Source organism: Eretmochelys imbricata, chromosome 13 (assembly GCF_965152235.1).
Source record: "Eretmochelys imbricata isolate rEreImb1 chromosome 13, rEreImb1.hap1, whole genome shotgun sequence".
Taxonomy (NCBI): Eukaryota; Metazoa; Chordata; order Testudines; family Cheloniidae; genus Eretmochelys; species Eretmochelys imbricata.
In genome coordinates this window covers 34,840,950-34,867,823 of record NC_135584.1, presented here as the reverse complement: position 1 = coordinate 34,867,823, position 26,874 = coordinate 34,840,950, and the positions used below count along the sequence as shown (strand labels likewise).

Below are 26,874 nucleotides of genomic sequence, written 5' to 3'. Positions count from 1 at the left end.
CGACCGTGACATGCAGAGGTATCGCCGGGAACCCCAGATGAATGGATTCTGACCGGCCATCGGGTGACATTTGTCTGTATATTGGGAGTGGTGAGCATAAGAGATTTGCTTGTTATATGTATTCTGTGTATGTTGCTGATAAATAGATGTTTAGAGCAAAACTATGTAAGGTTCTTTCACTGGGAAAAGTTTCCGCAGACCCGTAGAGCCCTGAGGGAAAGGGCGAGTACTTAAATTGACCAGGTTTATTCCTAAACCCCGTGGGTAAGGATAGGTGCTGTACACACTGAGCACTCAGAAGGCAAAGGGTGGGGGTGATTTAAATTGATTGGGTCATGACGTGAGCCCTTGGTACAGTATAGGCGGGGTGCCCTAAATTGAGAGGGTAACAGTATAGCCACCCCTTCCCTGCCTCCACCTCTCCTGCCCCAGGGCCCATTATACAGTACAGCTGCCCCACCCAGACCCAACCCTCCGCTGCCCTAGTGCCCATTATACAGTATAGCCGCCCCTTCCCCACCCCCACCCTCTGCTGCCCCCTAGTGCCCATGATACAGTATAGCCGCCCCTTCCCCACCTCCACACTCTGCTGCCCCTAGTGCCCATTATGCAGTATAGCCGCCCCTTCCCCACCCCCACCCTCTGCTGCCCCTAGTGCCCAATATGCAGTATAGCTGCCCCTTCCCCACCCCCACCCTCTGCTGCCCCTAGTGCCCATTATACAGTATAGCGGCCCCTTCTCCACCCCCACCCTCTGCTGCCCCTAGTGCCCATTATACAATATAGTCGCCCCTTCCCCACCCCCACCCTCTGCTGCCGCTAGTGCCCCTTATAGAGTATAGGTGCCTCTTCCCCATCTTGTACTCTCTGCTGCCACATAGCAGCCATCTAAAAACCAGTTTTTGGAGAAATATCCACTAATTTCACCTTTCTGGTATTGTGTATGCAATCTGATAATGGATAATGTGTAACAAGCCTTGTTGATGGGGGGAAGTAGTAGATGTGGTATATCTTGACTTTAGTGAAGCTTTTGATACTGTCCCACATGACCTTCTCATAAACAAACTACAGAAATGCAACCGAAATGGAACTACTATAAGGTGGGTGCAAAACTGGTTGGAAAACTTCCCAGAGAGTAGTTATCAGTGGTTCACAGTCATGCTGGAAGGGTATAATGAGTGGGGACCCGCAGGGGTCAGTTCTGGGTCTGGTTCTGTTCAATATCTTCATAGATTATTTAGATAATGGCATACAGACTACACTTCTAAAGTTTGAGGATTATACCAAGATGGGAGGGGTTGCAAGTGCTTTGGAGGATAGGATTAAAATTCAAAATGATCTGGACAAACTGGAGAAATGGTCTGAAGTAAATAGGATGAAATTCAATAAGGAAAAAAATGCAAAGTACTCCACTTAGGAAGGAACAATCAGTTACACACATAGAAAATGGGAAATGACTGCCTAGGAAGGAGTACTGTGGAAAGGGATCTGGGGGTCATAGTGGACCACAAGCAAAATATGAATCAACAGTTGCAAAAAAAGTGAACATCCTTCTGGGATGTATTAGCAGGAGTGTTGTAAGCAAGACACAAGAAGTAATTCTTCTGCTCTACTCCGCGCTGATTAGGCCTCAACTGGAGTATTGTGTCCAGTTCTGGGCACCACATTTCAGGAAGGATGTGGACAAATTGGGACCACCTAGGGAGGTGGTAGAATCTCCTTCCTTAGAGGTTTTTAAAGTCAGGCTTGACAAAGCCCTGGCTGGGATGATTTAACTGGGAATTGGTCCTGCTTCGAGCAGGGGGTTGGACTAGATGACCTTCAGGGGTCCCTTCCAACCCTGATATTCTATGATTCTATGATTGGAGAGAGAGAAGAGCAACAAAAATGATTAAAGGTCTAGAAAACATGACCTATGAGGGAAGATTGAAAAAAAGGGTTTATTTAGTCTGGAAAAGAGATTATAACAGTTTTCAAGTATGTAAAAGGTTGTCACAAGGAGGAGGCAGGAAAATTGTTCTTCTTAACCTCTGAGGAGAGGACAAGAAGTAATGGGCTTAAATTGCAGGAAGGGAGGTTTAGATTGGACTTTAGGAGAAACGTCCTAACTGTCAGGGTGGTTAAGCACTGGAATAAATTACCTAGGGAGGTTGTCGAAATTCCGTCATTAGAGATTTTAAAGAGCAGGTTAGACAAACACCTCTCAGGAATGGTCTAGATAATACTTAGTCCTGCCATGAGTGTAGGGGGCTGGACTAGATGACCTCTCGAGGTCCCTTCCAGCCCTATGATTCTATGATAAGCCTCATTCATCACAATTAACTATTATTTGTGGTTATTCTCTTCATCCTTTTTGAACATTCCCCTCACCATTTTCTGCCATTCTCTGTGCTCTCTAAATGCCATAAAATGTGACACCTCCAAAGCAATAACTGGCTTGTTATGTTACATTGGGGATAGAAAGAACATAAGCCACTGAACACTTGAGGAATGTGCTGGAAATGTGTTGTGGTTTTCCAGTGAAGCTCTGCATGCTTTCAAGCCCAGTCTCAACCTTTGCCACATGGTTTGGAATAGAACCCAGGAGTCCTGATGTGTACCTCTGGCTTTGCTCTAACACATAGACTCCCCTTCCCTCCGAGAGCTGGGAAAAGAACCCAGGAGTTTTGAATCTCCATCTACCCTGTTCTAACCTTATGGACCCCACTCCCCTCTCAGACTCAGGGGCAGAACCTAGGAGTCCTGACTCCCAGCCTTTCTTGCTCTAATACACTAGACCCCTCTCCCCTCCCAAAATTAGAACTGACACGACAGATATAAACCTTCATGCTTCAGGGCAGGAGCCTGTCACTAACTGAGGAGGTCAAAAAGAAACTTTTCCTCTGAGCAAATTTTTCCATAATTCCTCTTGGGGGGTTCCTCCCTCTGAATCAACTGGGATGGGCTAGTGTCAGAGGCTGATCTGCATGGATGCTGGTCTGTGCCTTGTTGAAAATCATTGCTAGCAGTGGGGTCACTGCAGCGAGTACACCCATGGTCTTCAACAAGAGGAACAGAAGTAAACTGTGTCATTATTAAAACTAGCCTTCTCTGAAGTTTGAGCCATTGACCAGACACAAGGTGAAAAACCTTCCCTAAGCCCACAGAGAAAGAAGTAGGGGTGAGAGTTCTTGGCAGGGTAGCTGAGCAGTTTAAGATGGATGCTGTAGGCTTTAGTGTTTTTAGGGACACGGATTCCAGTCCCACCCCTGCCAACTCCCAAACCTACTAGCCACTCACAGACCATTGTGTGAAGGGGATGAGGGGTGAATGTAGAGTTTGAGAGAAAGGTGTCCCCCATAAAGCATGACTCGCTAATGAACCCCAACTCCTGTTGTCTCTTGGCATGCCTCACTGTCTAATTTACTCCATCTCTGCCAGCTCACTGACACCCCCAAACTAGAATCCCTTCCAGGACTTTCTAAATTGTTCAGACTCTGGGATCCTCTTCCCAAAACCTGCTGATCCTCTCTCTCTCTCTCTCGCCTCTTCTTAAATGCAATTTGCAATATTGTTCTTCTTTGTAAAAAAAAACCCTGCATTCATCAGGGGGTTTAAACCCAGGACCTCACAAACTGGTAGTAAGATTCATAACCCTAGACCAATGAACCTGGGAGTTGGTGCTTCCCCTGTGTTCTCTCACCTTCCTGACGGGTCACTCAGACATCCCTTGATCACAATCACCTGCTTCCTCCCTGCAAACTATCACAGGGTTTCTGGCCTCATAGTTAACCAGTGAAACTCCCTACCACTGGGACTTACTGAGGCTGAGAGAGCTCAGCCTAGTTTAGGGGAGCATTTTCACATTTACACTGTGTCAGGGCCAGGACATAGGAAGCCTTCTCTCAGAGGCATGGGCCAAGGGGCCAGTTACCAGGAATCAGACCAGGTAGGAATCCCAGGAGATCAGATTCAAGAGACAAATCAGAAACAGAAATGACCAACCAAGAATCCAGCCAAGTCACGATCCCAGGCAGGATCCAAGGTCCATGGCAAGACCAAGCCAACTTGTATGGACAATTTCTTGATTCCTCCTCTTGCTTACATAGGGGCTGTGGCCCAGTCAGGAGCCTTGAATGTCACCCAATTAGAGCATAGGGGTGGGGCTTGTGCCCCAATTGTGGTTCATGGCTCCCAGTCCCAGCTGCTCTTTGTGAGTTGCAGGGTGGCGGGTTGGTGTGTGGTGACTCCCAGGGCCCCATGGACCTGGATTTCAGCCTGCAGGGCCTGACACATGGCTCATAAGAACACCCTGAGTGATTTTAAATACAATAAATAATGCAGAAGTGATCTAATTCCTCCTAGATTTACCATTGAGTTATGGGATTTAGGGATAAACTACTCTATGGGCAGAACCTCCTGGTGAGCTCCTGCTGCTTCCTGTGAAGTAGTTTGTGGTGTTTAGATGTTGCTTGTAATTATTAGAATTAATTGGCTGCTGGGAGTCTGAAAGGACAGGAAAAAGGAAGGAGGGAGAGGGGTTGAAGAGGCTGAGGGAGAGCTACTGAGGGTGCAGCAGCAGCTTGAAAAAGAGGTTTCCACTTTAAAAAAATAAAGTCCCATTGAAGTTTGTTAGTACCTTGCCTGGCTACTACAACATAGTTGCACCCGGGCACGGTGTGTTCCTATGTTAGATGGACCTATGGTCCATTCCGGTTTGGCAACTTCTCTTCTCTTATGTTCATCTCTGTTGGACATTAGCCAATCACAATATAGGTGACCTATGTACAGCTACCTGAATAGATGAAGAGATACAGTAATACAGGCTCAGGTACCTATTTGTGTGGTGGGAGAACGATTTGAAGATAGGCAGGAAGAGAGGGATGAATTGCAATAGATAAGATGAATAAGAGTGGTCCAACCTTTTCAGTGCTGTGGGCCGGATGGTAGTTTGGGGAAAGCTCTTCAGACCACACAGGGAAATATAATTCCAGATTCAAAAATCAGATCTCTCTTCTTTTTTAGGATATAACCATTAAGAGGTTATAGGGGTTAAGAGGTAATAACATTAAATAAGAGAACAGCTCACCTTAACAAGGCAGGGATGTCCCAGAAAGTTTTTATATGGTACTGCATGTCCTTTCTCCTCTTGACTCAGGCAGGAGACTCTGGCAGGGGTAAAGAGTTCTTCCTCCCAGCCCCCACCTCAGGGAAGGAGTCTGTCAGGTTAGTCACACAGAGACAGAGGCAAAACAGAAGGCACAACTTTATTGCAAAAAGAAATGTCTCCACCATTTGGTAAAGATGTGCTGCCATATTCTTCGCCCAGTGCCACCTAGTGACAAAACATTACTCTTTCCTTTTCTGCATTTTAACAATTTTAAATGTAGAAAATATTTTTTTCCAAACTAATATTAACTCTCAACACACATCTGTCTGTTACTCAGCCCTAAATCCTGCAGGTTTTTTTAAACTATCTGGCCAGAACGAGCAATAAACAATGACTAAGCTGTCTTTTATTTGCAATGACTGCCTCTGGCTGGTGGGGAATAGGCTAACAGTCGTCTCCTCGTACTGCATCTGTAAATTGCAGAGTTTGCTCTGTTCATGGTTCATTCTCTGGAGCAAATAGAAGCTGTCAATGGTTTCTGCTGAACTCCACACGCTCTGTCTCAATAGTGAATGATCTGGGCAATGGATTCTTCTCTTTTGTAACACCTGGAGTTCTCCATCCTTTTCTTCATCCAGTTTGACACAGACATGGTCCCTTTTGGGGGTAGATTCTTTCCCAGGGCTAGAACAGGCGTCCTGAGTTGCCTTCCCATTATGGGTGAGGCTGGGCTGTAACCAGTAGCTACTCAGAGTGTCAATCCGTAGCTCGGAAGAGCAGGGATGGATCTTCCTGCTTCAATATTTTCTTGGCTGTCTGTAAGTCCAGCCCTCTCAGCCCCTCCATTTGCTTGTGGGTAGTTCAGGATGATAGTGCTGTGTGAACAATCATAGTTACTTTGCAATTACATCCTCTGTCGATAGTTTTCCTACATCTTCTGGGGTTCCCGTCTCACTTTTCCTCCACTCACCCTCAATCCAGCAGGCAGACAGAAAAGGTCAACCACATTTCAGAGCAACACCTACGATGTTATACTGACCACCATTGAGATGATTGCTCCTCACTATTACCCTACACAGAGGTTGCGTACGATAACTACTACACTTCCATGGGAAGAAGCCCCATCTTTGCCAACTTTGAGTACCACCCCTGATTCCACCTAAGCTACCCATGACCATGCCTAAGCCGGCCACCTCAGACTTGGTGCTGAGAATTCAGTAAATCAAGGGAGAAGTAAGAGGCCACCTAGAAAAAGAAAAAGCCAATTACAAGTGACATGCAGGCCAACGTTGTCATTCAGTCCCAACCTATTCAGTGGGGCAAAAAACGTGGCTCTCAACGGAGCATCTCCACACAAACAGACCCTCATGTAAATTGGACTTCCAGTTCCTTAGTGAATCCATTGCCAAGTTAGCCGGGTCACAGTTGAATTACACCTACCCTGATCTCTCACGACCCACCTGGTATTCCATATAACCCTCCTGAAACCTTATACTGAGAATTTGTTTCTACACAGGACCCAGCTGCCTCCCCCACCAGTGCACATATAAGGCCACGAGGAATATGTCATCCATGAGATCTTGGATGTTAAGGGCCGGTAGTGTACACTTTTTTACCTAATTGACTGGGAAGGCTTTGGCCCTGAGGAGCATATGTGGGAGCCAAGAGAACTGTTCACATACCCACCCTAATAGAAGCCTTTTAGAGGAACCGCCCCAAACCTATGGTGCCCAGAGGTCATCCCCTAGGGAAGGGATGCCGTCAGGCCCCGTGGGTTTCAAACCTGAGTCTGTGGGTGGGGTTCTGTGAGCTATCGCTCTCCTATTCTCCACCCATCAGCTCATAGACAGCAGCTGGGACTGGGGCCCATGAAGTCCAAATGCGCTTAGGCTATGATTGGGAGAGATCCAAGGCTCCTGATAGGGCCACAGTCCCTGTGATAAATGAGAGGGGAGGTAGCTCCCTTTTGTGGACACCCACCCAGCCAGTTAGCTATTGAATCCCTCTTGGTAGCTGTTCTCAACTTGCTTTGCCTGTAAAGCGTTAAAAAATCTGACTGCATGCATGGGTAAAGGGAAGGGAGTGGGCACCTGACCAAAAGAGCGAATGGGAGGGCTAGAACTTTTTAAAATTAGGAAAAAAAATTCCCTTTGTCTGTCTGTGGTTGTTCTCCAGAAAGAGGGGACAGAGCAGAGACAGGGGGGGACACTATGACACTATGCTGTAAAAAGCTTTTTGTCAGGTATGGAAATCATCAGATCATACCTAAAACTCCTCATTTGAAACTCCAGATATGTAAGTAGATCAGAAAATGTCTAGAAAGACGCGTTTAGGTTTATCACTGTTTATTTCTTATTGGCTTGTGGACTCCTCTGTGCTAACCCCAAATGCTTTCGTTTTGCTTGTAACCTTTAAGCTGGACCTCAAGAAGGTTATTCCTGATGTTTAATTTCCTGTAAGTGGGTGTTTTAAAACAAGCAAAAGCCTAAGTTCCAGATGTATTTTCTTTCTTTTGTTTTTAATAAAATTTACCTTTTTTAAGAATAGTATTGGATTTTTGGTGTCCTAAGAGGTTTGTGCATGTCGTTTAATTAGCTGGTGGCAACAGATGATTTCCCTTGTTTTCTTTCTCAGATCTTCCCCGGAGGTGGGGGGCGAGGTGAAAGGGCTTGAGGGTACCCCACAGGAAGGAATTCCTAAGTGTTCCTTCCTGGGTTCTAAAAAGGGGAGGGGGGAAGGTTGCACTTGGGTTGTGGCAGCATCTATCCATCCAAGGTCAGAGAGAAGCTGTGACCTTGGGAGTTTAATACCAGCCTGGAGTGGCCAGTATTAATTTTTAGAATCCTTGCGAGCCCCCACCTTCTGCACTCGAAGTGCCAGAGTGTGGAATCAGCCTTGACAGTCCCTATTTAAGCGAGCGGAGGAAATACAAAATTGTCTGTACAACTGGACTTCCCCTTGCCATGGACTGCTGTTCCTGCTTTCTCGTCCTGACCTCCTGCTATCCTGACTTGGCCTGACTCTTAGAAACTGGCTTTTGATTCCCTGCTCTCCGATTTGTGTCTCAATTCTGAACTCTTGGAGTTCCAATCCGCGGTTGGACACCAGTAGTGGTGGGATTGGAACCCATGGCCCTAAAAAAACTAGAGCCTACAGCATCCACCTTAAAATGCTCAGCTGCCCTACCTGGAGAACAAGCCCCTACTTTTTTCTCTGTGGGTCCGAGGGTGGGTTTCTCATTTGGCATGTATAGGGTCAATGGCTCAAACCCCAGAAGGGAGCTGTTCTGCCAGTGACTCAATTTAATTCTTTCCCTCTAGTGGAGGAATCAACGGCTGCCAGCTGGACTAACTCAGCCATTAGCAAAGATTTTGGAGGTGACACAGGTGAGGGCCCCGCCAGCTCAGCCACTGGCTCTAGCCCATCCCAGTTGCTCAAAGGGAAGGAGTGGACAGTGACAGTGACAGTGGACGAGAAGCTGGATATGAGTCAGCAGTGTGCCCTTGTTGCCAAGAAGGCCAATGGCATTTTGGGATGTATAAGTAGGGGCATAGCGAGCAGATCGAGGGACGTGATTGTCCCCCTCTATTCGACATTGGTGAGGCCTCATCTGGAGTACTGTGTCCAGTTTTGGGCCCCACACTACAAGAAGGATGTGGATAAATTGGAGAGAGTCCAGCGAAGGGCAACAAAAATGATTAGGGGTCTAGAACACATGACTTATGAGGAGAGGCTGAGGGAGCTGGGATTGTTTAGCCTGCAGAAGAGAAGAATGAGGGGGGATTTGATAGCTGCTTTCAACTACCTGAAAGGGGGTTCCAAAGAGGATGGCTCTAGACTGTTCTCAATGGTAGCAGATGACAGAACGAGGAGTAATGGCCTCAAGTTGCGGTGGGGGAGGTTTAGATTGGATATTAGGAAAAACTTTTTCACTAAGAGGGTGGTGAAACACTGGAATGCGTTGCCTAGGGAGGTGGTGGAATCTCCTTCCTTGGAAGTTTTTAAGGTCAGGCTTGACAAAGCCCTGGCTGGGATGATTTAACTGGGAATTGGTCCTGCTTCGAGCAGGGGGTTGGACTAGATGACCTTCAGGGGTCCCTTCCAACCCTGATATTCTATGATTCTATGATTCTATGAGTGCCTCCAAGAAAGGAATAATGGACAAACTTGCTGAAAGGTGCAGTTTCTTCCTGACCTTTCTTGGTTAGTGACTGGCTCATGCCCTGAGGCACAAAAGTTTATATCTAGTGTGTTGGTTCCATTTTGGGAGGGGAGTTGGGTCTATTGGGCTAAAGGAAAGGGGTGGGGCATGGGGAATCAATACTCCTGGTTTCTAACCCTGACCCTGGGAGGGGAGGGAGGTCCTGTCATAGGGCAGATGAAGACTCAGGACTCCTGGGTTCTTTTCCCAGCTCTTGAAGGGGAGTGGGGTCTAGTGGGTTACAGCAGGGTCATCGGTAGCAGTCAGGACTCATGGGCTGTATTCCCAGCACTAGGGAAAATGTTGAGATTTGGCTTGAAAGTACAAAGAACCTCTCTGGAAAACCACAAAACATTTCCAGCACATTCATTACGTCTTCAGTGGCTTATGTTTTTGCCATCCCCAATCTCACACAACACAGTGATTGCTTTGCAGCTATCAGGTTTTATGCAGATTGGGGAGCACAGAGACAAGCAAGCAGTGCGCAAATCTTGAAAAAACAATGAGGAGAGCAACGAGAAATTACAGTTAATTGTGATGAATGAGGATAGTCCATTATCAGACTCAATACACAATACAAGAAGAGTGAAATTGATGGATATTTCTCAATCAAAGGAAAGGTTTTTAGACAGCCACTATTTGGCAGAAGACAATACAACATGGGGAAGGAGTGACAATACTGAAAAACTGGCACTGGAAGCAGCAGAGGGTGAGCGTAGGAAGTGGCAGCTCTACTGTATAAGGAGCACTAGGGGCGGTGAAGGGTGGGGCAGGGGCGGTTATACGGTATAATGGGCACCAGGGGGCAGCAGAGGGTGTGGGTGGGAAGGGGCGGCTATAGTCTATAATGGGCACTAGGGGGAACTGAGGACGAGGGGTGGAAACACCTAAACAATCTGACCAGTGCTCAGAGGAGGATGAGGCGCATGAATGAAGGTGTTGATGAACGTCCCATACATTCCCCGTTTAAACATCATCATCTCGCAGTAGTTGTCAGGGAAGTCAGCTGGCCTTTCTGGGAAATCCACATGGTGTTCTCTGAATCTGTTTTTCAGACGGGTCCATGATTGCCCTCTGGCCAGAGCCAGGCAGGTGGCAAGCAGGATGAGGGGCAGCAATAGCTGTAGGTGGGGGTCTTCTCACGGTCATGGCCGTGTCTGTTGCTGGATCGACCTGCAATAGGGAGGCAGTGCAGGGTGGGGATCTGCCTCCACCATGGAACTCCCACCCACCCCACTCTGCCCAAAATCCTCACCCCTCCTGATATCCCGGCCCACCCCACTCTGCCCAGAGTCCATCCCGTTGTCCCAGCCCCATTGTGCTGGGGGCTTCTCAGAACATGGCACATCAGGGGCTCCATTGTTCCAGGTGCTGCCGTGGCCCCCACCGAGATCGGGGCCTGCTCCTCTAACCCACTGCTCCCCATTCCCCTCCCACAGCCAGGTTAGAGCCCAGGTGTCCAGAGTCTCAGGCTGTGATCAAGATGGGCCTCCTGCCTTTGTGCCAGGTGCTGCACAGACCCCAACTGACATCAGCCCCCTCCTCCTCTAACCCACTGTTCCCCACCCAGCGGTGGAGAGTGAACCCAGGAGTCCTGACTCCCAGGCCCTCTGCTCTAACCACTAGAACTTGCGTCCTCCAAGAAACAAACCCTGTATTTGCAACCCTATGTAATAGTGTTCTCTCCTCTCTCCCCGCTGGGGGAAACTCCTGCAGCTTACCCAAGTCCTTGTTGCTTCACTGTTGTCAGAGCAATGGATCCTAGAAACTGTGGAGCCAAACCTCAACCTGATCCTCCTGCCCACCTTGGAGTGTGTTATATAGAGCCCAGCCAGATATGGAGGAGGAAGAGGAGGAAGGGAAACCTAGTAAATAATTGGGTCAGCATCATTTCCTGATATTTGGTAATTAAAAGCAGTGGACCAGCAGGCCATGGGTGGGTGAGGAACAAACAGCACAAGTCCCGCTAGAGACGTGGGCTCGAGGTGTGTCTACCCATCAAGGGAAGGTGCAGTTGTAGCATGGGTAGGTGTGTCCCTGCCAGCTTTAAGCTAGCTACTGTGGGTAACAATATCAAGTGGTACAGACGTCATTGTGGACTAGGTGCTCTGGTACCAGCCCACCAGGGACTTTGGGCACCTACCCTGGTTGCCAGCCAGTGCTGTAGTCGAGGTCAATGTGTCCTCTCTGCTATTGCTACCCATGCTAGCTAGATTAAAGCTAGCGTAGGAATGCCCACCCATGCTACAATCACACCTTCATTTGCTGAGCAGACACACCCTGATCCTCTGGCCCTTGCTAATCCAGTCCTAGCCTAGAAACTCACTGCTCTTCTGGTGCCCCCCAGGCCCGACCACAGCCCCTGCTATCCCAGCCCTGGGCTCTGTGGCAGTCATTGAGATGGAATATATGGCCCCAGAGAATCAATGGTGTTAGTGTGACCTTGTCACTGTCGAAGAACAAGCAGTGTTAAATAAGGTTTGGGGTTTGGTATCCAGAGTCATCAGCTTGCTCAGTCCCATGGCAAACACACCATTAACAGTCCTTTCCCCCTTTCACTGAAGGTACAGAAAGGAAGGACAAACAGCTCAGACCTTTGAAAGGTAAAGCATTAAGGCTTTCATTTTAACTACGTCCCTTATTCCCTTTCCCTGTAGCTGGGGAGAAGTTTTAAAAGGAACCTCTCCTCCCTGTGTGACAGTTTCAGAAATGGTATTTAAAATGGCAATACTGAGCTTCTGGGGCAAAGAAAAAAAATAAGTTGAGATGGGCTGGAGCTGTCAATTTTGTTGAAGTCCGATCCTCTTTCCTAGAAGACAAAATGCCACAGACACACACGAGAGGGGAAAGACAAGAACGGCAAAGAGAGAAAATGCAGCTTCTGTCTCTGGTTTTTGGAAAGTTTTTGGAAAGGGTAGGGGACAATTTCCTGGTGCAAGTGCTGGAGGAACCACCTAGGGGCAGAGCTCTTCTTGACCTGCTGCTCACAAACCGGGAAGAATTAGTAGGGGAAGCTAAAGTGGATGGGAACCTGGGAGGCAGTGACCATGAGATGGTCGAATTCAGGATCCTGACACAGGGAAGAAAGGAGAGCAGCAGAATATGGACACTGGACTTCAGAAAAGCAGACTTTGACTCCCTCAGGGAACTGATGGGCAGGATCCCCTGGGAGAATAACATGAGGGGGAAAGGAGTCCAGGAGAGCTGGCTGTATTTTAAAGAATCCTTATTGAGGTTACAGGGACAAACCATCCCAATGTGTAGAAAGAATAGTAAATATGGCAGGCGACCAGCTTGGCTTAACAGTGAAATCCTTGCTGATCTTGAACCAAAAAAGAAGCTTACAAGAAATGGAAGATTGGACAAATAACCAGGGAAGAGTATAAAAATATTGCTCGGGGATGCAGGAGTGAAATCAGGAAGGCCAAATCACACCTGGAGTTGCAGCTAGCAAGAGATGTTAAGAGTAAGAAGAAGGGTTTCTTCAGGTATGTTAGCAACAAGAAGAAAGTCAAGGAAAGTGTGGGCCCCTTACTGAATGAGGGAGGCAACCTAGTGACAGAGGATGTGGAAAAAGATAATGTACTCAGTGGGTTTTTTTGCCTCTGTCTTCACGAACAAGGTCAGCTCCCAGACTGCTGTACTGGGCAGCACAGCATGGGGAGGAGGTGACCAGCCCCCTGCGGAGAAAGAAGTGGTTCGAGACTATTAGGAAAGCTGGAGAAGCACAAGTCCATGGGGCCGGATGCACTGCATCCGAGAGTGCTAAAGGAGTTGGCGGATGTGATTGCAGAGTCATTGGCCATTATCTTTGAAAACTCATGGCGATCGGGGGAAGTCCCGGACGACTGGAAAAAGGCTAATGTAGTGCCCATCTTTAAAAAAGGGAAGAAGGAGGATCCTGGAAACTACAGGCCAGTCAGCCTCACCTCGGCCCCTGAAAAATTATGGAGCAGGTCCTCAAGGAATCAATTCTGAAGCACTTAGAGGAGAGGAAAGTGATCAGGAACAGTCAGCATGGATTCACCAAGGGCAAGTCATGCCTGACTAATCTAATTGCCTTCTAGGACGAGATAACTGGCTCTGTGGATGAGGGGAAAGTGGTGGACATGTTGTTCCTTGACTTTAGCAAAGCTTTTGACACGGTCTCCCACAGTATTCTTGCCAGCAAGTTAAAGAAGTATGGGCTGGATGAATGGACTATAAGGTGGATAGAAAGTTGGCTAGATTGTCGGGCTCAACGGGTAGTGATCAATGACTCCATGTCTAGTTGGCAGCCAGGATCAAGTGGAGTGCCCCAAGGGTCGGTCCTGGGGTCGGTTTTGTTCAATATCTTCATTAATCATCTGGAGGATGGTGTGGATTGCACCCTCAGCAAGTTTGCAGATGACACTAAACTGGGAGGAGAGGTAGATACGCTGGAGGGTAGGGATAGGATACAGAGGGACCTAGACAAATTAGAGGGTTGGGCCAAAAGAAATCTGATGAGGTTCAACAAGGACAAGTGCAGAGTCCTGCACTTAGGACGGAAGAACCCCATGCACCGCTACGGACTAGGGACCGAATGGCTAGGCAGCAGTTCTGCAGAAAAAGACCTAGGGGTTACAGTGGACGAGAAGCTGGATATGAGTCAGCAGTGTGCCCTTGTTGCCAAGAAGACCAATGGCATTTTGGGATGTATAAGTAGGGGCATTGCCAGCAGATCGAGGGACGTGATTCTTCCCCTCTATTCAAGATTGGTGAGGCCTCATCTGGAGTACTGTGTCCAGTTTTGGGCCCCACACTACAAGAAGGATGTGGAAAAATTGGAAAACATCCAGCGGAGGGCAACAAAAATGATTAGGGGACTGGAACACATGACTTATAAGGAGAGGCTGAGGGAACTGGGATTGTTTAGTCTGAGGAAGAGAAGAATGAGGGGGGATTTGATAGCTGCTTTCAACTACCTGAAAGGGGGTTCCAAAGAGGATGGCTCTGGACTGTTCTCAGTGGTAGCTGATGACAGAACAAGGAGTAATGGTCTCAAGTTGCAGTGGGGTAGGTTTAGGTTGGATATTAGGAAAAACTTTTTCACTAGGAGGGTGGTGAAACACCGTAATGCGTTACCTAGGGAGGTGGTGGAATCTCCTTCCTTAGATATTTTTAAGGCGAGGCTTGACAAAGCCCTGGCTGGGATGATTTAGTTGGGGATTGGTCCTGCTTTGAGCAGGGGGTTGGACTAGATGACCTCCTGAGGTCCCTTCCAACCCTGATATTCTATGATTCTATGATTCTATGGTGTGACTCTCCCTCGCAGCTTCAGAGCTGGAGAAACACGGGCCTGGCCCACGATTTTACCTGCTGCTCTGAGACCTGGCAACTTGTACTCGCTCGGGGTGTTGAGGGCATTGCTTTTAACTGCCTCTTTGGTATCTGATTTACAGCACTATTGTGAAATATCCAGTCTTATTAGACACAAGGAAAAAGGATAGGTAGAAAAGAGGGGGGGAAATAAGGTGGGGAAGGAAAGTGATACATGGGGGGCAGGGGTGGAGATGAAGTCTCCTATCCCATGTGGTGGTTGGGTTTTAGCTGGAACATGGAGGTGGCCATGTCAGCTGGGTCCCTGTCTCTGGTCAGGACGTCTCTTGGGATTCGGATGAAAGAGGCCCAGGGGTGTCATGCTGGATCCTGTGCTCCCAGGAGATGGCAGGGCGGCAGCCATGATGGTAAAGCTCATTCCTTCCCCTTCGTTCCATCAGTGATTGTTACATTCACTTCCTCTCCTCTGTCAATTTTTCTCCCAAACTTGCCCTTTTTAAAGGACCCCAAAAGACAGTGATGGGTGGAATAACCCCTTCCCTCATTATTTTGGTCACCAGTTAGGCCTAATTTCCGATACACCAATTCTGATCCATTGATTTCCGGCCCCAGACGTCTCTTGTTTACCGGGCATGATCTTAAAACAGTGCTTCAGTGATAGCATTGAACTTAAAGCGAAGCAACTCACCAAACTCCTGAGGCAACTTCACACAGTATCTGGCTGGTTTCAGCTCCGAGAGGGATTGAAGGTGGTTGTAAGTCCCTTCCCGTGTGACTTGTTACACCTGCCCCCAAATCTAGTTTAAAATTAACAGTCTTTCCAAAAATATTCTATTCCTCCCTCCAGCCTGGCTCTGTCTTATTACACAGGATTGATCTCAGAAAAAATGTCTCATGACTCTCAGTGGTTACTCTCTGTCCTGCCTTAGTCTGGCAGAAAGTGGAAAAATGTTCTACTTTTGTTAATTTACTATATTTGGCTCCTTTAGCTGGGCAATCACCTCTTGAACCATGATCTTTCCCACGTCTTGTGCATCTAACTGACAAAATGCTCTCTTTTGCCTGGGGCTTGCCCCACATTGCCTTTGGGGATTTATTGCAATTGGTTTTTGCAGGTGTGCTATATCCCCTAGCGTGACTCTGTTGTAAGTCACTTCCTCTGTGTTTCTTCTTGGCAGCCACTTGTCTCTGTTTTGATTTTTATCATCTCCGCTTGTTTTGCTATTTCTATTGCTGCATGAAGGGTTCGATCCCACTTATTTTGCAGTGTCTCTGACAGCTCTCGTCTAAAATGCCAATCTCTGCTCTGTCTCTATTGTGCTCTTCCTTTTTGTCTTCATAATCACAGGTTTCTGCCATGCCGTACAAGCCTCTTATACAAGATTCTATAGGCCCCCCGAGACGTATGGACATGCTGGTAAAAACACACTCGGTCATAAACCACATTACACCATGGTATAAATTGCTCATCAAACTTAGCCAGCCTCACAGCATAATTGTTCTTGTGGCTCTCCTCTTCAAAGCCAAAGGATTTCAGGATATGTTCAGCTTCCCAGCCCATGGCATAGACTAGGGAACTCACTTGTGTTTAGTTGCAAAGAGAAAATGTGCAAACTGCTCCTTTCCCACATGTGAATCTGATGGTCTGTCAAAGCAGAAGCTCTCTGGGGCATGAAACTTTGGCATTAACCTGTAAAGGGTTAAGAAGCTAAAGGTAACCTCGCTGGCACCTGACCAAAATGACCAGTGAGGAGACAAGATACTTTCAAAAGCTGGGAGGAGGGAGAGAAACAAAGGGTCTGGGTCTGTCTGTATGCTGCTTTTGCTGGGGATAGAACAGGAATGGAGTCTTAGAACTTTTAGTAAGTAATCTAGCTAGGTATGTGTTAGATTATGATTTCTTTAAATGGCTGAGAAAAGAACTGTGCTGAATACAATGACTATTCCTGTCTGTGTGTCTTTTTTGTAACTTAAGGTTTTGCTTAGAGGGATTCTCTATGTTTTGAATCTAATTACAATGTAAGGTATCTACCATCCTGATTTTACAGAGGTGATTCCTTTACTTCTATTAAAAGTCTTCTTGTAAGAAAACTGAATGCTTTTTCATTGTTCTCAGATCCAAGGGTTTGGGTCTGTGGTCACCTATACAAATTGGTGAGGATTTTTACCAAACCTTCCCCAGGAAGTGAGGTGCATGTCCCTGGGCTTGTCAACACTATTATAGCTTCAAGCTGAGACCTCATTCCACAGACAGCCGTAACACTGGAGATAGAACCCAGGAATCCTCTTTCCCAGCCCCAGCTCACTAGACCTCACTCTCCTTCCAGAGCCAGCATTAGAACCCAGGTGTCCTGACTCCAGATCCCCATCAGAAGCGAGAAGCTAAGGAATTGACAACTTTAAAATTGATTAAAGTGATGGATAGTAATAGGGATCGATGTGACCTGCTAGGCGAAACTAGGACATTATCTAGTTCAGAAGCTTTGACAGTCTGAATTTGCATGGTAATTACATCTTGTGGCCTCATCCCAGCTCAGAGGCTCCATCCATCATACCTGTCGAGAATGCTCATGACAATAACAACGTCCCATGTTGCTGTAGCAGCTGCCAGCCTTCAGAGACTCCCACAATGGGAAGGTCACAAATATAAGTAGATAAATATGGGTGTGTCTGGGATAGCTAGATGGACAGAGACAAAGAAAGAGAGAGAGCAGTTTGGGTACCAATTTCCAGTACAACGCCTCCTGTAGATTCAGATGTACTACTAGAACCATTGTTCACACCATTGCAGGTTAATCCTCACTATTGATGGCAACAAATCACAGCACTATAATGAACCTTTTAATTGGTGTTCATTGCCAAAAATGAAAAACCCCAAACTCTTGCTTTTGAGAGTCACATTTTTCCTTACCTCAGGTTTGGATTTGTGTGTGGGTCTGTGTTGTGTGTGTTTGAATCCCTTACTTATGTAAGTCTTCATGTCTCATGATATGATTCTTGTGTGTATGTTTGTGTTGTGTGGGTATATGATATGCCTCTTCTTTGAATGCCTCTGGCATACCTCCTCTTCCTCCTCATGGGTGTTTCTATCTTTTGATGGGTGTGTTTGTGTTTTCTATGGTTCTGGCTTTTGCTTCTGTCAGTCAGAGCCTTATCTGTCTCCTGTGTTGTTTCCCATGTGAACATAAGAACAGCCATACTGGGTCAGACCAAAGATCCATCAAGCCCAGTATCCTGTCCTCTGACAGTGCCCCAAAGGGAATGAACAGACAGGTTATCATCAAGTGGTCCATGCCCTGTCACTCAATCCCAGCTTCTGGCAAACAGAGGCTAAGGACACCATTCCTGCCCATCCTGGCTAATAGCCATTGATTGACCCATCTTCGATGAATCTATCTAGCTCCCTTTTGAGTGTGAGTTTGTGTCTTGTGTGTTTACCTGGATATATTTCTCCAAGTGTTTTTCCCAACATATCGCTTTCCTTCCCTTGCCTACAGCCATTGGAGGAGCGAGCAAAATCTCCAACCCAACCCAACCCTTGAAGACTCCAGACCTGGCTTCAGTCCCAAGAGGAAATAATTTACATCCCTCATCTGAGAATATCTCTCTCTCTCTCTCTCTCTCTCTCATTTTGTCCTTCCACATCTCTCTCCTTCATAGCTGGTCAAAACTGTATATGTTGTAACATTGCTAAAAGAAAAGGAGTACTTGTGGCACCTTAGAGACTAACCAATTTATTTGAGCATGAGCTTTCGTGAGCTACAGCTCACTTCATCGGATGCATAAAAGCTCATGCTCAAATAAATTGGTTAGTCTCTAAGGTGCCACAAGTACTCCTTTTCTTTTTGCAAAGACAGACTAACACGGCTGTTACTCTGAAACCTGTAACATTGCTGTAACTCTGTGACCAAAGAGGCAATTAAAAGCAATGTGCTGAACACCACAGGCTAGTACAAGTTGCCAAGTCTCAGAGGGTCTGGTAAGACTGTGTGCTAGGGCTGGGTTTCTGTGAGACTGCAAGGGAGAGTTACACCAGAGAAAGAAACTGCATTTTGTCTCTTTGCCATTCTTCTCTTTCCCCTTTCGTGTGTGTGTCTGTCATGTTTTGTATTTGAAGAAAAAGGATTGGAGTGTAACAACAACGATACCATCAGCTCCAGCCGATCGCAACTAACTGCTTCTTTTTGCCTCAGAAGAACAGTTATTATTACCATTTTTGTCAAGATTCCTTCCCCACTCTGAACTCTAGCATACAGATGTGGGGACCTGCATGAAAGACCCCCTCCCCCAAGCTTATTCTTACTAGCTTAGGTCAAAAACTTCCCCAAGGTACAAACTTTGCCATGTCCTTGAACAGTATTTTAAACACCAGGTGTTTTAAACAAAAACAGGGAAAGAGACCACTTGGAAACGTCTTCCCCCAAGTATCCCCCCAAAACACCCCCTTTCCTGGGGAAGGCTTGATAATAATATGCTCACCAATTTGTACAGGTGAACACAGACCCAAACCCTTGGATCTTAAGAACAATGAAAAATCAATCAGGTTCTTAAAAGAAGAATTTTATTTAAAGAAAAGGTAAAAGAATCACCTCTGTAAAATCAGGATGGTAAATACTTTACAGGGTAATAAGATTCAAAACATAGAGAATCTCTCTAGGCAAAACCTTAAGTTACAAAAAGACACAAAAACAGGAATATCCATTCCCTCCAGCACAGCTTATTTTCTCAGCCATTTAAAGAAAACAGAATCTACAAAAACAGCAATACACATTCCCTCCAGTGCAGCGAATTTACAAGCCATTAAACAAAAGAAAACCTAACACATTTTCTAGCTAGACTACTTACTAACTTACTAACTTTACAGGAGTTGGAGAACTTCCACCCTTGATCGGTTCCCAGCAAAGGGTATCACACAGACAGCCCAAACCCAGAGGGTTTTGCCTCTGGCCAGGAGGGATTTTATAGCACTGAATACAGAAAGGTGGTTACCCTTCCCTTTATATTTATGACACGCCCCCCAAATCACAGATAGTGTTGGACAGCTGGTTCCACACTGGCTGTGATTTCTTCCTGGAGCTCTAGGAGAAAACAGAGTTAATAAGACACATGCACTTCTATATATACTACTAATTGTATACAGACTAACAATATTTTCCACATCTCAAGGATGATTTGAACCAGTTGATTCTGGGAAACTTTCATGGGAGAGTGCATCAGCCACTTTGTTAGAAGCTCCTGAGATGTGTTGGATGTTGAAATCAAAATCTTGGAGAGCTAAACTAAACCGAATAAGTTTTTTTGTTATTTCCCGTAGCGGTATGAAGCCACTGTAGTGCACCATGGTCAGTTTGCAGGTGGAAACGCCATCCCCAAACGTATGGGCCTAGCATTTCCAAAGCGTAGACAGTGGCATAACATTCCTTTTCACTGATTGACCAGTGGCTTTCCCTTTCAGACAGTTTTTTGCTGTGAAACACGGCAGGATGCAATATTTGATTCGGTCCTTCCTGCATTAAGATTGCTCCCACACCATGCTTAGACGCATCCGTGGTTACTAGGAATGGGTTGTCAAAGTCTGGGGCCCTTAGCACCGGGTCAGACATGAGTGTTGCTTTAAGCTGGTTAAAGGCTTTCTGATACTCTTCAGTGCACTGAACTGCATTGGCTGTTTCTTTTTGGTGAGGTCTGTCAGCGGGGCAGCGATTTGGCTGTATTGTGGTACAAATCGCCTCTAATATCCAACCAAGCCCACGCCCCCTGCCCCAGCCCTTCCCTGAGGCCTTGCCCCCCTTCTACATGGCCCCACCCCCCAATCAGACCTTTCCCCCCTCCCTCCATCACTGACTCTCCCCCGCCCTCACTCACTTTCACCAGGCTGGGGCAGGGGGTTAGGGTGCAGGGGGAGCATGAGGGCTCCGGTTGTGGGTGCGGGCTCTGGGTGGGGCCATAAATAAAGGGTTCAGGGTGCGGGAGAGGGCTCTGGGCTGGGGCAGGGGGTTGGGATGTGGGGGGGGGGTGGCTCTGGCTGGGGGTGCTGGCTCCAGGGTGGGGCTGGAGATGAGGGGCTCTGGGCTGGGGGTGAGGGTTCTGGGGTGGAGCCGGGGTTGGGGAGTGGAGGGTCCGGGGTGCAGGCTCTGGGAGGGAGTTTGAGTACAGGTGGGGACTCCGGGCAGGGGGATGGGGTACGGGGTCCCGGCGGCACTTATCACAGCTCCCAGGAAGCACCCACCAGGTCTCTGTGGCCCCTAGGCACAGGGAGGCTCCGTCCAGGAGCTGCCCTCGCACCTGCAGGCGCTGCTCCCACAGCTCCCACTGGTCACAGTTCCTGGCCAATGGGAGCTGCAGAGCCGGCACTCGGGGTGGGGGCAGCGCGCGGAGCCTCCCTGCACCTAGGGGCTGCATGGATCTGGCGGCTGCTTCCTGGAACCATGAGGAGCCAGGGCATGCAGGGAGCCTGGCACCCGCCTTAGGCCCGGGCCCCTGCTGTGCCACTGACCGCACTTTTAACGGCCCAGTCCGCCAGGGTCCCTTTTCGACCCGGTGTTCCAGTCGAAAACAGGATGACTGGCAATCCTAGCCCTGGACATCGCAAGGGGCAGCGACCCAGCCAGGGGAGGGACAGGCCTGGCTGCTGGAAATGCCCGTGCCCAGCAGAGCCAGTGGGAGCCGTGGCCTGGCCCCCCCAGGGGGGAATGGTGAGAGCTGGACAGGACATGTAGGGGGCAGGGCCTGGCAGCCGGCACCAGTCTGGCCTTGGGGATTGGAGTCGTCTCTCCTGGGTCTGGGTCCTGCACACTGCTGGTGAGGGCTGGAAGCCAGGACTCCTGGGGTCTATCCCAGCTCTGGGTGGGCAGTAGGATCTCATGTGTGTTTGGGAGGTTATGAGACAATGTCCCTTTGGGGTCACCTGCTCATCGCCCTGCTGCAGCGAAGGTTAAGGCCAGCTCCCTGTTCAAACCTCCGCTCTCCGAAGTGCTGTAAAATCCACACAGGTACTTGGCTTGCCAAGAAATTGCACTGGCTGGGCCCAGGAGCAGGCTGGGCTGGGCTGGCTGGGCCAGGGGGATCTGGGCCCAGGAGGGATCTGTCTCCACTGGCACAAGCTTTGGGGGTCCTGCCAGGCCCCTCTGTGCCAACTCTGTTCCCATTCACCCTGCAGTGTCTCACGGTGCTCATGGGCTCGGGGCTTTGACACCCCCCCAGTCTCCGGGCCAGCCCAGATCTAGCCAAACAGGGCTGCCCCCGACTGTGTCAGCCTGGACCGGCCCCCACCCAAACTGCACTGCCCAGCCCTGCTGGCATGCTGGGTGTCGGTTGGTGGTTTGGCCGTTGCTGGTTCCCTCCCTGTGGTCTGGGGCAGGCTGCTCTCCCTGGGACTGCGGGGAGAGGGGCAAAACCCTGCACGCACAGAGGAAGTTTCAAAACCGGGGATGGGGCAACGGGCTAACGGGTGGTGACTCCATAGGCCGGTGGCATGTGCCAACGGCTGCTCGTTCCCCGCTGTTAACGGCAGAGCCCTGCTCCCACGTGGAGTGCCGTTGTGGTGCCGGGAGCGGGGCAGAGGAGGGAATGATGCCAGGTTAACAATGGGATGCAGTGGCAGGAAAGGCTGGTGTCCTCCTGGGGTGGATTACCAGAAGTGTCATAGGCAAGACACGGGAAGGAATTGTCCTGCTCTATTCGGCATTGGTGAGGTCCCACTTGGGGTCCTGGGCCCAGTTCTGGGCACCAAACTTTAGGAAAGGTGTGGACAAACTGGAGAGAGTCCAGAGGAGAGCAACACAAATGATCAAAGGGTTAGAAAACCTGCCTGTGAGGAAAGGCAAACAAACTGGGCAGGTTTAGTCCTGAGGAAAGAAGACTGCGGGGGAGCTGAGAACAGCTTCCAAATCTGTGCAGGGCTGTTCTGGAGAGGACAGAGATCCATCATTCTCTGTGTCCGCTGAGGACGGTGTGACGAAGTGGGACTGTTCTTAATGTTTCCTTTGAATAGTGTGGAGTGCCTCAGTTTCCCCTATGCAGTTCTTAAGTATCTAGGTGGTGGGATAAGGGTGTATGATCATTGCAGAGCCCTAGAGGGCACGTATGTGCAGGGGTCTGGACACAGAGAATGGCCGACACACTGTCTCCTGGCAACTGATGGCCCGGGCCCTTCCCCACTGCAAGGTGAGAGCTAAAGGGTTGGAGAACAAAGGAATCAAGTGACCTCCTGGCCCAGGAAAGGGACAAAGCCCAGAGGAGGAGGGGCTGGAGAGAGTTTCAGTTTGAGGCTGGCTGGGGACATGGAGTGAAGTACAGATGCGGTTGTCTGGCTCACTGCCCCCCAAAATGGACACAGCTGAGGGGTCCTGTTCTCTGCACCTACAAGCTCTGTGTTAGACCATGTTCCTGTCGTCTAATAAGCCTTCTGTTTTACTGGCTGGCTGAGAGTCACGTCTGACTGCGAAGTTGGGGTGCAGGACCCTCTGGCTTCCCCAGGAGCCTGCCTGGGCGGACTCGCTGTGGGAAGCGCACAGAGGGGCAGAGGATGTGAATGCTCCGAGGTCAGACCCAGAAAGGTGGAAGCTGTGTGTCCTGCTTCGAGCAGGGGGTTGGACTAGATGACCTTCAGGGGTCCCTTCCAACCCTGATATTCTATGATTCTATGATTCTATGAAGACAGTCTGCTCACAGACAGGAGACTTCCCCAGAGTCCTGCCTGGCTTCGTAGGGAGCAGTTCCAGAGCATCATCCGGGGACTCCGTGACAGACGGGACAAGAAGTAATGGCCTGAGTCTGCAGCCAGGGAGATGTAGGTTGGATATTAGGGAAAAGTTTCTAATGCTCAGAGTGGTGAAGCTCTGGACCAGGATCCCAAGAGGGGCGGGGGGTTGGCATCATTGGATAACCCCCTGTCAGGGCTGGTCTAGGGTTACTTGGTCCTATCTCTGCACAGGGGTCTGGGCTTGATGGTCTCTCAAGGTCACTTCCAGCCCCACATTTCTGTGTTTCTATGGCTGCTCTGCGTGCCCTGCTATTCGGGGGAGCTGGGCAGTGGGTGAAGGGGGCAGGGGTAGGAGATGCCAGCTGTGCCTCCATGCTGCAAACCCCTTGGGGGCAGAGCCTTGTAGATGGTCATGAGTCCCAAGGAAACATCGAGCCCCATACAGACTTTGCTGCAACCAGATGAGCCATTCACGGGAAAACCTCAGATGAAAGCTCTTTGCTCCCGGATCCCCCTCCCTGACACACACCCACACCTAGCCAGACCCTGCAGAGCTGGGCCCAAACTGTACCTGGTGCTCCAGAAATAAACATTTCCTGTGCCCCATTCCCCAGCTGCCACTGAGCAGCCCAATCTGGGGCCACGCTGGAGCCCGTAACCCATGGGGACTGGTGCCCCCTTGTGGGGAATGGCCCTGTACTGCATTCCCCGTCCCATTCCCCCACCTGCATGTGGACTGGAGCCAGATTCCCCAAAAGAGAAGAGGCCCCGGAATCCAGTCCCCAAACCCCTGAGTGAGCCAGGACCCCTGATCTGGGATTTGATCATGGTCACTGCACAGCAATGGGGCATATCTGCTCCTTCACTCATCCCTTTAAATAACTTAGCCAAGTTCCCAAAATAGCCCGAGGGTTTGAGATCTCCAGATGCAGTGACTCTGCCCCAGCCCCCCAAACACACCGACTCATTCTGCACTGGCAGGAAAGCCTTTTATTGCAAGAAGCAGCAAGGAAACAGAACTCAGGGGCAGCTTCCAGAGCCCCGCCTGGGACAATCTTCTCCCCACAACCTGCCCCCAATACTTAATAGATGTAGGATGGGAGGGGGGTGGCTGTACTGTATAATGGGGACCCAGCGAGGTGGGCGCTGGGCTGAGGCTGAGGATCTCAGTGCCAGCTGCAGGGGCTGGGTGCCTGGATTTTCACTCGTGTGGATGGGAACTGGGTACCGAGCGTGGGAAGTCCCCCTGCCGGCCCCAAGCTGCCAGCCTGTGGGATAAGGGGAGCTGCTGAACGTCCCTGTGGAGACTCATGGCGGGTGTTGCCCAGGAGGGGCAGGGATGGGGCAGGAGAGCCCCCAGCAACACAAGGCTGCCTTGGAGTGAAAGGGGGAGCAGGAGGCCCGTGGCCAGCGCCTGGGCTCTACAGGAGTTCAGGGCAGTGACTAGAGACAGGTCACACGGATCCCACTTCTGAGGACTGTGGTTCTGTATCTACAGCGCCCTTGGAATGAGGATGTCAGCTGGCACTCGGTGATGTCGAAGTGTGCGATACTGACATAGATGTTTCCGTAGACGTGTTTCCCTCCGCAGCCGCAGATGTTTTGGACTTGACTGAAGGGGGCATGGATGAAGATGTTGCTGGCTTTGCAGGTGGGGCAGGTCAGGCCGCGGCGCTGCATCAGGCGCTTGCAGTCGCCCTGGCCATTGGGGGCGCTGGAGCTGGGGAAGTCAATGTGCTGGTTCACGAACTGCTGGTTGCTGGTTGTTGGCACCTTTCCTTTCACCTTTCACCTTTCCTGGGCCAGGCTCGTGGCCAGCAGGACGAGGATCAGGAAGAGCAAGGGGCAGGGTCCCTGCGGAGCCATGGCCGTGTCTGTCACTGGATCGACCTGCAGTGGGGTGAGGGGGGAGACGGATGGAGACAGCACGGGGTGGGGATCTGCCTCCTCCATGGAACCTCCTGGGCCCTAACCCCTCCCCTCCAACCCACTCTTCCCCCACAACTCCTCTCAGCCCAGGGCAGTGAGATGGGACTTAATTGCTTGATTCAGAGCAACTCCTATTAACACATTGACCCTGGGGCACCAGAATCACACAGCCAACATTGAACAAGGGTTCCCAAATTTTTTGGGATGCTGGAGGTGTATAAGTGGGTGCCGTTGCACTCATGTACTCGCCATTGCCCCACCCCCACCTCACCTGCAATTCACCATCACCTGGCTGATAGTCCCTCTATCTGGGGTGGGGCCTCCCTGCACCTAGGGGCTGCAGGGACCTGGCAGCCGCTTCCTGGAACCATGCAAGGGGCAGCGACCCAGCCAGGGGAGGGACAGGCCTGGCTACTGGAAATGCCGGTGCCCAGCAGAACCAGTGGGAGCCGGGGCCTGGCCCCCACAGCGCCACCTGAGCCCCAGGGCCTGGGGGAAGGGTGAGGGCTGGATGGGACATGTAGGGGGCAGGGACTGGCTGCCGGCACCAGCCTGGCCTTGGGGCTTGGAGTCATCTCTCCTGGGTCTGGGGCCTGCCCACTGCTGGTGAGGGCTGGGAGCCAGGACTCCTGGGGTCTATCCCAGCTCTGGGTGGGCAGTGGGGTCTTGTCTGTGTTTGGGAGGTTATGAGACAATGTCCCTTTTGGGTCACCTGCTCATCGCCCTCTGTGCTGGCACAGCGGCTGCCAGCCCTGCTACAACGAAGGTTAAGACCAGCTCCCCGTTCAAACCTCAGCTCTCCTAAGTGCTCTAAAATCCACACAGGTTTACCAAGAAATTTGGTGTGGGCCCCTAGGGAGCAGGGGAAGCTGGGGTGACTGACTCAAACTTAGGGTCATTTGAGGAAGGGGTTCCCCATCCCTGAACAAAACAGTCTGGCTGAAAGTGCCTGGATTTCCCAACTTGGTGCAGAGCTGGGGCTCAAACCCAGACCATGACCATCACACCAGGGTCTTGGGGCCCCCCACCCCCCAAAGAGCAGGCCGCACACTAGCTCTTTGTGGGGACAAAACTGAGAATGGTACGAGACAGAGAGTTTGGCTCTCATGACAGGCAATGAACACACCTAATGCTCATGCCCCAGACGGATCACACGGCAAGTGCAGAGAGGGCTGAGGTAGCCAGCCCTGCCATGTGCTGCCTGGGCCCAGGAGCAGGCTGGGCTGGGCTGGCTGGGCCCAGGGGGATCTGGGCCCAGGAGGGATCTGTCTCCACTGGCACAAGCTATGGGGGTCCTGCCAGGCCCCTCTGTGCCAGATCCTGTCCCATTCACCCTGCAGTGTCTCACGGTGCTCATGGGCTTGGGGCTTTGACACCCCCCAGTCCCCGGGCCAGCCCAGATCTGGCCCATCAGGGCTCCCCACGACCCTGTCAGCCTGGACCAGCCCCCTCCCAATCTGCACTGCCCAGCCCCGCTGCCATGCTGGGTGTCGGTTGGTGGTTTGGCCGTTGATGGATCCCTCCCTGTGGTCTGGGGCAGGCTGCTCTCCCCGGGACTGCGGGGAGTGGGGCAAAACCGTGCACGTACAGAGGAAGTTTCAAAACCGGGGATGGGGTAACGGGCTAACGGGTGGTGACTCCATAGGCCGA

The 26,874-nt window shown here is 50.0% G+C and overlaps 1 protein-coding gene across 1 annotated transcript; it reads right to left on the bottom strand.

The window, feature by feature from the left end:
* Positions 1-24,738: 24,738 nt before the first annotated feature.
* LOC144273175 (ribonuclease-like) lies at positions 24,739-25,248 on the bottom strand. Its single transcript, XM_077831714.1, has 2 exons — positions 25,088-25,248; positions 24,739-25,015 (listed from the first exon to the last, which is right to left on the bottom strand). Exons 1-2 carry the CDS (start codon positions 25,246-25,248, stop codon positions 24,739-24,741), a joined length of 438 nt encoding a protein of 145 aa, XP_077687840.1.
* Between the last annotated feature and the right edge of the window lie 1,626 nt (positions 25,249-26,874).